This window comes from Phocoena phocoena, chromosome 9 (genome assembly GCF_963924675.1).
Source record: "Phocoena phocoena chromosome 9, mPhoPho1.1, whole genome shotgun sequence".
NCBI lineage: Eukaryota > Metazoa > Chordata > Mammalia > Artiodactyla > Phocoenidae > Phocoena > Phocoena phocoena.
Genome location: NC_089227.1, coordinates 61,247,763 through 61,261,224, shown reverse-complemented (window position 1 = coordinate 61,261,224; position 13,462 = coordinate 61,247,763). Strand labels below are relative to the sequence as shown.

Sequence of the window (13,462 nt, the reverse complement as noted above, 5' to 3'; positions counted from 1 at the left end):
TGGATGACAGAGTACCTACCTATATGGAGTTGTATATATTGTATGAGTTTCTATGTATAAATAAGCCGACACAAAGTGAGCTCCCATAAGTGTTAACCCTGATGAGGGTGATGCCCTTTGCTGCTTTCAGAAGAGTTTTTCATGCAATCTGCACTTATTTACCCATCTCTTTTTAATTTAATTCTGTTGATTTTTTTCATCTTATTCTGTTTTCTCCTTGTGTCTTTCTGCTCCTAGTAATACATCAATTTGTATTTTGTGACATATTATCAAGGATTCCAAAACATTTCCTGACATTTCATGCTAGATTCTGCTAGAAATCTTTGTTTGTTTGTTTTTGTTTTACATTTTCATAACATTTTAACACTTAATAGAAGCTATGTACAATAATTTTTCTATTGTATCTTACATAAGATAGCCACTATAGAAATTTACATAGGTAAGAAGTAAGATGGATGGTTAGGGAGGGCCCAGTCCTGTGAGCTATTTTCTCAGAGGCTATAGGTCAGAGTTCATTGAGGGGAGGGGCTTCAGATTACCCAATTAGGTGAGAGGTGAGGAAAGGCTAAAACACAGGCTGCTAGACAGAGTTATCCAGCCATTGGGTCCATCAATATCCCAACACTTGGGAAAGAGCATTACACAAATCTCTCTCCCCTTAAGTAAGCACAGTGCCAAATACTGTCAATCCCAGCAGCTCTGACAGGAATCACCTATCTCTCTTCCTTGCCTAGAGTGGGAAGACATCTACAACTTTTAGACACTATTGGTCCCTTCCCCCAACATTTAGTTTTGACTGTAGCACTTGATAACCCAGAAGAAAAACAAGGTAGTCTGGGTTGTCCTTTGGTGAGAGACGGTCAGAAATACTTGTTTATAGAATTTGAAATACAAATCCTCCAAAGTCAGCCTGCTCCCAAAACAAGCTATCAACTGACAAAAGTGGGTTCTGGCTTCCCATCTGCAGTAGCCACTCCACTTTGAGGCAATGGCACAGAGGCGTTCTCAGAATGGAAATCACTTTTTTAAATGTAGTTTTCTTCCTGAGTTATTTCTGTGCTCATTCTTTCCTTAACTCTGAAGTCTTTTTTTCATAGGTTGTATGCAGTTTATTTATTTTTCCCTTAGCCATCTTCAAAGAAGGTAATAATTTCAGTAAGTTTCTTAGATGAAGATGAAAATTAGTAATAATTGGAAAAAAGTTAAAGTGAGAATTATTAAAAATTGACCTGTTCATTTTTAAATCATTTTGTTAACTTAAATCAAATAAATATATTTTATTCACTAATCTTTAATTCAGTACCCAGGCTGCTTTCTGAATTCTTCCAATTTAGGTACCCATGTTTGTCTTGCATTACCCCTGCTCCTGTCTAAGACTTCTAGTTTCATTTCTTTAAAAGGAAATGGGAACTTAAAGATTCTCATGAAGAAAACTGAGTGCAGAATCTCCCTAAATTTTTATAATTGTTTTCTGCTGTTTCCCAGTTGTCACACCTATTATGATACCAGTTCTTTTAGTGACTGTGCAAAGCATTGAACTTCTATGGACATAACTTTTTGTATTCACATTTTATTGGTTTAGGTTATATTTTATTACATAATTATAATAATAACTGCAATTTGTTAAAATTGGGTTTGGGATAAACCACACTGAAACTTGGAATCATTAACTCAACTAGTACAAAAGTAAGCAGGGATACCAAAGGGTGAGGTGAGAGTGTGGAAGCTCCATCCTGTGGGCATTGAGCAGTGTGGTTTACAGAAGGGAGGGGAGGCATCAATGAATCCATAGAGTCTTTGAAATGGAAGTCGATTGAGGGAGCTTCAAACACAGCCGTGGTTCTCAAACTCCAGCATGTATCAGAATTATCTGGGTGGCTTGGTAAAACACAGACTTGTGTGCTGCAACCCACAGTTTCTGATCCAGTGGGACTGGAGTGGGGTTTTGCATTTCTAACAACTTTCCAGGTGATAACTAACACTGCGGTTCCAGGGAACACAATTTGAGGACCACTGAGCTACAGCCAGTTTTGGTGATGTGGATGGGGACAGGTCTCTTCAAACATCAGCTTGCACAAGGCAGAAGACCAGATGTTATCTTTCCATCTGTCTCTACCTATCCTCCTTCTAGTGGATAGGCATTAGGTTTTCTGTTAGTCTTAGTTTTTGGTATTGTGTTGAAGCAAATTCTTTTTTTTTCTCTACTTAGAAACTTCATTTGGAATTTGGGAGAGGATGCAGTGAGGGCTGTTAAAGTTTTCATGTTCATTGTTTTTTGCTTCTTTGAAAAAATAAAATAAAAACTACTAGTTAGCTCTTTCAACGGTGCTGGGCATGCTGTTTTCAAATCACACATCCTCCAATCTCCCTACAGAAGGAAAAAACCCCATTTCTGTCTGTCAGAAAATGTGTGTTTGGCAATAGCTTGCCAGCTGCAGAGAGGAAAGGCAGCAATGTGGGTGTGTTGTCAGCAAGCTGAAGACTTTGAGAAGGAGACAGATTATCTGATTGCTCTGTAATCTCCCTTTCAGAACTGGCTGACAGAGCTGGAGATCTTTGCTATAATCTTCTCAGCTGCCATCCATGACTATGAGCACACCGGAACCACCAACAATTTCCACATTCAGACCCGGTGAGGATGTTGAAACCTTTGGAGAAGAGGCGAGAGGGGGCAGGGATAGAGTGTTGAAGTCAGAGGGGTGCAGTCACCTTTCTTTTGCATGGTGGCTCTATTTTGAGTTTCTGAAAAACTGAAATTATAAATAAGAGATTAGACCCGTCAGCTTCAATCAAAACTTAAAGAAGCCATTTGCTCCTAATTCTCCTATGTTATTCACATTAAATATGGATATCCTTTTCTTCTCTATTATAATGCTAGCTATTTATGTATGTATGTACTATGCATACTCTACCCATTTCTAATAGGAGGTGGAACAGTTTCCATAAAGGTGCAGATACCATGTAGACTAAATCACTGAGGACGGGCAAGGATTGGAGTGAGTCTGTTGACATTAACAATGGCAGAGCCATCTTACCATCTTACCTCTGGAATTCTGGTGATGCTCTTCTCATCCTCCCTGATTTCATCTCTGCTCTGTTCAGTGCATATGTTACTCCCTCGCACAGGGCTTGGGGAGCTAGGTTGTCTCATGTAGGCCGCTTTGCACCCTCCGTAAGGAACTTCACAGGTAGACACAAACCTCTGTGGGGGTATTAAATACAGGTCCAATTGCCTGCCTCTGAACCTCTTGACTGTAACAGGCATCACTAATTGATTTTGGTATTTTTTTTCTTAACGAACTGCAGATTTATCCTTAGTATTCCTCTCAGCACAGAATTCCAGGCAAGCAGTACAGTCAGCTGTCATTTCCATTTAGGATGAAACCTTGTCTGCCTTCTCCGGGTCTAAGAACTTAGCTTCTCTTAAGACAATGATGTGGAACTGGAGAGACTCTGACAGTAGGATTAATTGGGTCTTGAGGTAGGAATCAAAAGAAGCTAGAATTGGAAAAAGGTGGTGAGAGACAGAGAAAGAATATAATGGGGAGGGTTGAGAGTTTAAGGCTAAATACTTGCTGATTTCACTTGAAAAAAGCAGGTGCGCACTCCAGATAAATTTATGTTCGTTAAGTCATTCCATACATTGTTTAACGAAGCCAGCACTTAATTATGGGGTACACGAAAGAAGACGATATCGACAACATCGTCTTATCTCTGCTCAGAAGGGGATTTCGGCAGAATGGAAGCGGACAAAAGGACCTAAGCCACGTGCTTCATCTTCTGTCTCCTGCTTCCTCACAGAGTAGTTTTGGCTGCTGTGAAGCAGCCTTCTGTAGTTCTGTTGCAAGGTCTTTGAATACAGGGATTCCACAGAGCATCTCTGTTTAATGGATATCTGCCAGTGGAACCTTTGCTCTGAGGAAGAGACAGCCGTGAATAGCACCTGCTGAAGGAAGAGAGGTGGCTGGAACAGAGTTGTACATGGATCTTGGCTGGAGACCAGTGTCAAAAGTAGTCACGACTCAGGGGAAAATGGTTTAATTACAGAAGTTGGAAAATAGCTTAATGTCACAAAATACACATCAGTTGGTGCCTTACTTACTCAGCGGATATAAGATTAGATCCTTCACCTCGGGATTTGCTTGTTTTGTGTTCCGTCCATTGGAATGGAAAAATGCCAGAGGGTTCAGTTGAGCTTGCTTTGGAATGAAATTTAAACATTCGCCTTCTTTAAACTGAATTTTATCCAAAGCATCTCAGCCTGTGAGATCCCTGTTTAGGAAACTAAATCTGTGACCTGGTTCTTTGCCCTTTGATGGACAGACTGTTAAGCCTAACACTTTAAAGGTATGCTAAATATATCCCAAAGTTTGGCCGATGACAGGTGGAAGTTATCTTGGGGAGAAATGGCTCAACTGTCAGAAGACATTACCTTCATCCCAGCGCTGCCACTTAGCCACTGTGGGTCTCTGTGAACTCTCACTTTATATCTCTGGGATTTAGCCTCCTTGATGAGAAATGAATAAGCTCTAACGATCTAAGGTTTCATTAAATTAAATATATTAAAATAGTATTCTGCCCTATGTTTGGTGTCATTCAGCTGTTTGAGAAAGCAACTAACAATTGTCATATAACCCTTCCTCAATTTCCCATGTATGGCTTCTGCATGGCAAAATTTTTAGGTCAAGCCACTAACGGAAGAACTTGAAAACTGTACCTGCCAGATGGTATGTGTTCAGAGAATTACAACTAAAACAAATATAAACACATTCCCTCATTGAATAAAATAAAAATAAAAAGTCATTCCAGAAAATATAAGGGCGTTTGACATGACCCACATTTTTAAAAATAATCACCTTTGCCACTACTGCAGGTAGTTGAGATCTGCTTACAGAATAGTTTTTAGAGAGTTCTCAAGTTGGATATCACATGTGAAATAATATCCACATATTGACATTAAAATACTCTACGTACATCTATTGATAATTTGTAGTGTTGGTGTTAGCTTTTTGGTCGATATAAATGGCATGGGGGCAAAGTTAATTGCTAAAATAGGATAAAGAGATGGTGTATTCTACCTTTAGGAGAGTTACCTGAAAAATCTCAGCTGTTCAACCTCCTAAATTATTTTGCTTGGCTTTCCTCTCAGGTCTGACCCAGCGATTCTGTACAACGATAGGTCTGTTTTGGAAAATCACCATTTAAGTGCAGCCTATCGCCTTCTGCAGGAGGATGAGGAAATGAATATTTTGATTAACCTCTCAAAGGATGACTGGAGGTAAGGAGGAGCTAAGAGAGAGATTAGGAGGCTAGGAAAGGAGCCGTGAGGATGGACGGAGCATGCATCTTTTGAAGAAATAATACTCTGTTTGAAATTGTTATTGCTGTTTCTTTCTTTCTCTATCTCTCTTCTCTTGCTTGACACAGATACTCAAATATATTGTAGGCACCTTGGGAATATTTGCTGTTGGTTACCTTAGGAAACTTGTGTTCTTTTTATCTTACCTTCTTAAACCTAAATTTCATCAATTAACTTTTTTTTCACCTTATATTGGATTGGACTTCTTAAAAAAATCTTTCAAAATTTGCTAAGGAAATTGACGCTTTAAAATAATCATGGGCACTTAATTCTGTCGCCTAAGTGGCACTATGTGTCTTTGAATTTGGGCAGACCTGAGTTTGAATGTGAACACAATCATTTACTAGCTGTGTGATATTTAGGAAGTTACTCAACCCCTTTACACCTTTTTAAAATTTAATTTCTAGAAAATAGATAACATTTAGCTTGTAATTTGGTTAGGGTAATAATACATGATATAATATAGGATATATAGGGTAATAATACATGATATAATCCATTTAAAATGCTTAGTACAGTTTGTGACACAGATCCTTGTAGCCTGCAGATCCGTAATATAGGTGAAGGTGTTTCAAAGCTTGTAGGCAAAATCACTTAAATGCTTAAAAACTTCTGAATCTACTGTGATGCAAATAATACTTATATTTTAATTAAATGATCAGCTGTTTATTGAGTATCTCTGTACCATTATGCAAGGATTCAGAGAAATAAGCCATTCTGAACAACAAATCTGAAACTAATTTTCAGTAAGAGTTGGCTATTAGTTGCCATGCAACTCTAGTTCATTAAAACAGAGAGGAATATTTGGCTTGAATTTTGTTGGAAAATGTTAGATTTAAGCAGCATCTAAAAAATGCAGAGCATTTCAGTTAATCAATGCAAATCTTGTAGAAAAAGGAGCCCTCTATCCAATTTAAATGTTTGTAAAAGTATAATAAAAGATTTGAATATGGCAGAGAACAGCTTTACACATATTCAGATATATCCCTTTGATCCCAGAGGAAGGAGAGAGAGAGGGAAAATTGGGTAGAAGCATCCTAGATCTCCGTGCATCCTAAAAACTGTTCAGCAAGGCTGTCAAGAAATTCTTGAGACAAAGTCGGCCATCAGAGGAGTCCCATGTCTCCCAGGAAGGGATGCCCTCAGTCATTGGCTTGGAGCAACCCATGGGAAGCATGGCCTTGGGCAAAAATGGCAATAGTTTTCAGAATATAGTAGCTGAGGCCCATAGCCAATTAAATTCCTGTAGTTGGTGGTCTGTGTGGTATGTTCTCATGGCCACTGTCCCATGGTAATTAAAATATGTTATTAAATGGCTGTATAATATTCCATCTATGGAAGTCCCATAATTACTTTTGAGTGTGTGAGTATGGGTGTGTTCGTGTGTTTTGGTTATTATAAAGAATCCTGTAATGAACATCTCTTTAATGTATTTTTATGTGTAGAATTAATGGATCAAAGGATGTTTGTTGTTTTAAGGCTCTTGTTGAACTTTGTCAAATTGCTTTCAGGTAATGCACTAATATTGCTGGCCTGTGGGATTTGTGAGCACATGGGATTTATGGCTGGATGGGCATAATTGCCTCTTAATCTATTTTGAAAGCATAGATATGCAACCTCTGTTATCTATATTTTTGTTAAGGGTTTTCTATTTCTGCTTAACTATACATTTGTCAAAATTTAGCTTAGATTACTTGTGTTTCCACTCTGCTATGATCATAAGCCTCGTTCAGTCTGCTACTGTGTTAGTGAGGCTGGTTTCGGCAATATCTAAACCCAGAATCATTGCAACAGACCAGAGTATATCAGTTCACACTGGAATACACTGATATTCACCAGTGCAACCATCCTAATTATGTATCATTAGCTCTGCATTCTTATTGGTGGGTATTTGTGAAGTACTAGTTTGAATAATTTGAATACTACCTCTGACCAAAGCAAGTTGTAAAACTGAGTGATCCAGCAAAACTTAAGTGAATTTAATATAAAAAAAGTCAAACTAGTTACTTGAAAAATATAGTTTAATGAAATCTGTTTATGTACTAGCCTTATATATTTGTGTTTTTTATTCAGCACTATCTTTACTATCTCAAAGAGAGAGTGAAATGTAATTGATTTAGAATCATGGAACATCTCAGGTACAGGAACATTCTGATTCAGTGGAAACTTTATAATTATAGCCCATAGTGCCATGCTTTTTTGCTACTCCTGTTTTTGAGGATTCTGTAGGTTAAGAAAAGATTGTAGTTGATGTAGCTTAAGTTACATAGATTTAGTGTTCTATTATATTTTCATTTAAGGACAGTTTTTAAAATATTGTTTTATTATTTTATCATATTTTATTAACGTTGAGATACATTGCTCTAAGACAGTGGTATTATCTCACAAATAAAATATTAACTTATTATTAAGGGCTCTCAGTTAAGCCCATCAACCCAAAGACAACATATGTTTAGCATCCTATGTCTTTCTAGGAAAGCAATTTAATATCTGATAGATTCTATTTGGATACATAAGTGCATTAGACTTTTAGGACCTTTATAAATGAATGTATTACCAGGTATTTACTGCATTTCAAAGTGGAAAAATATGGAATTCCACTTTGGGCAGGCCAAATCAGCTACTGATAAAGCAATTCTCCTGCAAATAAAGCTATAAACTATGGACAAAATACAAAGACACAAATAAGCACAACCTCCAATGACGTGAGAGCTGTAGAGAGTAAACAAAATCACACAAATTTTGGAGATGTGTTAAAATTTGGAGAATCTGACAGGATGAGGTGAGTGTGACGTTTTGTGTCTGAAGGCAGTCTCAGTCAAGGCAACACTAGATGGATAAAGCTATATTTATACAAAAACCTCCACTATGTTTCTGGCTAGAGAAACCAGTGTAGGAACTACCAGAGCTGCTAGCAAGTGAATTAGAACTCCATAAAAGAGATTGCCAAATAAGGGAAAACTTAAATTCTGCGACAGTCTCAATGACAATACAAAGAGCAGGAAAATGTGACTTGTTTGCAAGGGAAAAGACAATCAACAGATGCAATCTCCAAGATGAACTATTGTTGGAATTATCAGACAAGAACTTTTAAAGCAGTTATTATATTTATGCTCAGTGAGGTAAAGGAAAATATGCTTGTAATAAATAAAATACAGTAAAATTTAACCAGTGAACTGACAATATAAGGAAGAGCACACAGAAATCTTAGAACTGAAAAAGTAAAATATCTATATTGAAAATTCACTGTATTGGCTTAGTAGCAAGTTGGAGAGGACAGAAGAAAGAATTCAGTGAGCTTGAAAAGATCAATCCAAAGTATCCATATTGAAGAAGTAGGAGAAAAAAAAGATTTTAAAAAATGAGCAGTTTTAGGGACCTGTGGGACACTTTCAGGTGGTCAAACATAGGGACAGCTACAGTCTCAGAAAGACAGGAGAGAGAGAGAGAGAGAGAATGAGACACAAAAAATGTTTGAAGACATAATTGCTGAAAACTTTCCAAACATGGTAAATGAGATAAATTTATAGATTCAAGAAACTCAGCAAACTTAAACAGGATAAATTCAAAGAAAAACATACCTGCATGCATATTATAGTCAAACTGCTAAGAGTCAAAGATAAAATTAGAGAAAAACGACACATTACATTCAAGGGAACAATTTGATTGACTTTGGACTTTTCATCAGAAACCATGGAGGCCAGAGGGCAATGGAATAATGTCTTTAAAGTGTTAAAAGGCACAACAACAAAAACGTTGACACAGAATACTATGTCCCATGAAAATATCCTTTAAAAGTGAAGATGACATAACATTATTTTCAGATGATGGAAAACTACAGAAATTTGTCGCCAACAGAGCTGCATTTTAAGAAATGCTAAAGAGCTACATGATGACAGTATTTCGCTTAATTTATTTAGGTCCTCTTTAATCAGCAGTGTTCTGTAGTTTTCAGTGAACAGGAGTTACACTTACTTTTTAAAGTTACTACTAAGTGTTTTATATTTATTTTATTTATTTTCCAATTGTTTGCTGCTAGTCTGTGTGTGTGTGTATAGATATATATCTATATATCTATATCTATATCTCCATCCAAGGCATTCAATGGGGAAAGGAAAAGCTTTTCAACAAGTGGTGTTGGAACAAATGGATATCAATATGAAAAAATGTTTGAGTATTACCTCACACCATACTAAAAATTTACCTTGAAATTGATCATAGACCAAATATAAAAGATTAAAATGGTAAGACTTCCAGAGGAAAACAAAGTCCTTGGGATAGTTGGAGGTTTCTCAGATAGGACCCCAAAAAGCATGAAGCATTAAAAAAATTGTATTAAAATTTAGATTAACATACAGACACTATTATATATAAAATAGATAACCAACAAGGACCTGCTGTATAGCACAGGGAACTCTACTCAATATTCTGCAGTAACCTATATGGGTAAAGAATCTGAAAAAAATGAATATATGAATAAGTATAACTGAATCACTTTGCTGTACACCTGAAACTAACACAACATTGTAAATCAATATACTCCAATGAAATTTTTAAAAATTATATTAAAATTTAAAACTTTTGCTCTTTGAAAGACACTGTTAAAAAAAAAAAAGCAAGGTAGGAAGTAGAAGTTATTCACAACTCATATATCTTACATATGATTTGTATCCAGAATGTATAGTGTACGTCTACCACTCAATAAGAAGAACACAAACAACTCAAGTTTAAAAAGGGTAAGGTCCGTGAATAGACATTTTTGCAAAGAAGACATACAGATGGCCAGCAAGCATATGGAAAGATGCTCAACATCGCTAATCATCAGAGATGCAAGTCAAAACCACAATGAGATATCACCTCACACCTGTCAGAATGGCTATCATCAAAAAGACCACAAATAACAAATCCTGGGGAGGATGTGGAGAAAGAGAATCTTTGTACAGTTTGTGGGAATGTAAATCGGCACTGCCACTGTGGAACACTGTATGGAGGTTCCTCAAAAAACTAAAAATAGAATTACCATATGACCCAGCAATTCCACTCCTGTATATATATCCAAAGAAAATGAAAACACTAATTAGAAAAGATACATTCTTCCCAATGTTCATAGCAACATTATTTATAATAGCCAAAATATGGAAGCAACTTAAGTGTGTATCAACAGACAAATGGATAAAGAAGTTGTGGTATATGTATATAATACTACTCAGACATAAAAAAAGAATGAAATCTTGCCATTTGTGACAACATGGATGGACCTGGAGGGTCTTATGTGTAGTGAAATAAGTCAGACAGAGAAAGACAAATACTGTATGATATCACTTATATGATAGAGGTAGGAGATTAAGAAGTACAAGCTACTATGTATAAAATAAATAAGCTACAAGACTATATTGTACAACATAGGGAATATGGCCAATATTTTATAATAGCTTTAAATGGAATAAAAATTTTGAATCCTTATGTTTTACACCTAAAACTAATATAATATTGTAAATCAATCATAGCTCAATTTAAAAAAAGGGGGGGAAGGGTCTGAAAGAGGCATTTCCCTAAATAAAGATATACAAATGGCCTATAAGTACATGAAAAGGTGCCTGACATCACTAGTCATCAAAGAAATACAAATGAAAAACACACTGAGATACCACTACATATCCCTTAGAATGGCCGAGATATAGAAAATCTGGAACTTTCATACACTGATTGTCAAAACATAAAGTGCTACAAACCACTTTGAAAAATTTTGGTAGTCTTTTTAATAAAGTTAAACACTCATCTATCTTATAAACAAGCCATTCTACTCCTAGGTATTTACTCAAAAGAAATGAAAACACATCTACACAGTGACTAGTACATAAACACGCATAGTTTTATTCATAAGGGCTCCAAACTAGAATCAAATAACCCAAATGTCCATTAGCTGGTGAATGGATAAATTAATAGTGGTGTCCTCGTATGATGGAATACCATTCAGTAGTAAAAACAAATGAACTGTTGATGAACAGCTATGTGGATGAATTGCAAATCATTATGCTGAGTAAAGAAGGCTAGAAGAATAAGTACATTTTGTATTTTATATGTGTGTGTGTGTGTGTGTGTGTGCACAGGCAGATACATATAAGTGTGTATACCTAGTGTCTAGTTTAATATATATGTGCATGTACCTATGTACTCTACATATATGTGTATATACACATGCACATATATATCTGCTTTATGCCTCTCTAGTTTGCATTTTCTAGTTATATATATGTATGAGTACATACACACACACATATGTAATAAAACCAGAAAGACATAAAGCAAACTATCTAAACATAAAGCAGATCAAACGTTGCCTGGGGCCTGTGGGTAGAGGAAGAGGTGAGCTGCAAAGAGGTTTGAGGGCGATGGAAATGTTCAGAACCACGACTGTGGTGGTCCTTCCAAAAGTTTTACTCAACTGTTAAAGCTAATTGAAATGTGCAACTTTTAGGGAAGCAGTTTATTCTGTGCGAATTCTACTTTAATAAAGTTCTTAGAGAGAATAAAAAGATCAGTGTTTGGCAGGGGTTCAGGAGCAAGAGGAATGAATAGGTGGAGCACAGGGGATTTTAGGGTGTTGAAACTATTCTGTCTGATACTGTTAATGATGGGAACATGCGAGTATGCATTTGCCAAACCTCAGAGAACTGTGCAACATGAGAGTGGACCCTCAGGTAAACTATGGACTGGAGTGAATGTAAGGTATCGATATTGGTTATCATTTGTAACACATATACCGCATTAATGTAAGAGGTTAATATTGAGGGAAACTGCAGTTGGGGAGAGCGTATATGGGAGCTCTCTATACTATCTTCTCAATTTTTCTGTAAACCTAAAACTGCTCTAAAAAAGTCTATTAAAAAAAGTGAAATACCTATATCCAACATGTACTATGGATTATCAGTCCCCCTCCTAGGATTAATTTCAAATTAATTTTTTCTTAAAACTTGAATTCTTAGAGAAAGGAATGCTTTACTACACTTTAAGGTTCTTTGGAATTTTTCCTGTGAGTTAATTTTCCAAATGATATGTGTATTCCACATATTATATTCCTAATAAATGATATCCTTAATCTTTAAGCTTCCTTTATTCCTCATAAAAAAGTCCGCCTAAAAGACTCAAGTTAGATTTGAAATGTCACAACCAATTAACTGATTTTGGTTAGAAATGGCAAAGAATAAACTAATTTTTCTTTCCATTTTTTACTTCTATCCTTTTTTCTCCGTGGGGTGTCCCTGAAAGGGAGTTTCGGACCTTGGTAATTGAGATGGTGATGGCTACGGATATGTCCTGTCATTTCCAGCAAATCAAAGCAATGAAGACTGCTCTGCAGCAGCCAGAAGCGTGAGTGGGCCTGTGACGTCATGTGTTTTCATAGGTGTTTGACCTTGTCTTTGTCCATGTCACTGTACCTTTAAATTTTATCTCCTTCAATATGACTTTATTGAGTGATCTCATAAAATAATGATGCTTGGAGGAGAAAGCATGAGAATTGTACCTCTCAAAGATATATTCTCATTGGGGTTGAAATAACAATTTGCCCCAGTAACAATTTGCCCCAATTAGAATTTAAAATATTTCCCATCAGAAACGAAATTTTGGAAGATCCACTCAATGCAGAGGCAACAAATAAAGGTCAGTGAGTGACTCTTGGATTCTTGTTGTCTTTTTAATGATGGCAGTCATTCCAGAAACGGTTTTGAGTCAGTTTCTGAGGTGTCCAGTTCAATAAACGTGGAGACCTTGCTGATGAAAATCCCAGTTGTAGGATGAATTGATGGTTTTCCCCTAGTTCAGCTGCAGTGGGGTTTGAGATGGGAGAATGGAAGGGATTTTATGTTTTTATTTTATTTTTTTTAATTTTTAATTTAATTTTATTTACGTTTTATACAGCAGGTTCTTATTAGTCATCGATTTTACACACATCAGTGTATACATGTCAATCCCAATCGCCCAATTCATCCCACCACCACCACCACCCCCCACGGCTTTCCCCCCCTTGGTGTCCATACGTTTGTTCTCTACATCTGTGTCTCTATTTCTGTCCTGCAAACTGGTTCATCTGTACCTTTTTTC

General features: G+C 36.4%; 1 protein-coding gene across 3 annotated transcripts in view; it reads left to right on the top strand.

Moving 5' to 3' along the window:
- The window catches only part of PDE1C (phosphodiesterase 1C), a 565,059-nt gene that overhangs the window by 466,898 nt on the left and 84,699 nt on the right, over window positions 1-13,462 (top strand). For all 3 annotated transcript variants that reach the window (XM_065884420.1, XM_065884421.1, XM_065884422.1), the window contains 3 exons: window positions 2,532-2,632; window positions 5,150-5,278; window positions 12,629-12,730. In XM_065884420.1, coding sequence (XP_065740492.1) covers window positions 2,532-2,632; window positions 5,150-5,278; window positions 12,629-12,730 — 332 coding nt within the window. The remainder of the gene's footprint in view (window positions 1-2,531; window positions 2,633-5,149; window positions 5,279-12,628; window positions 12,731-13,462) is intronic.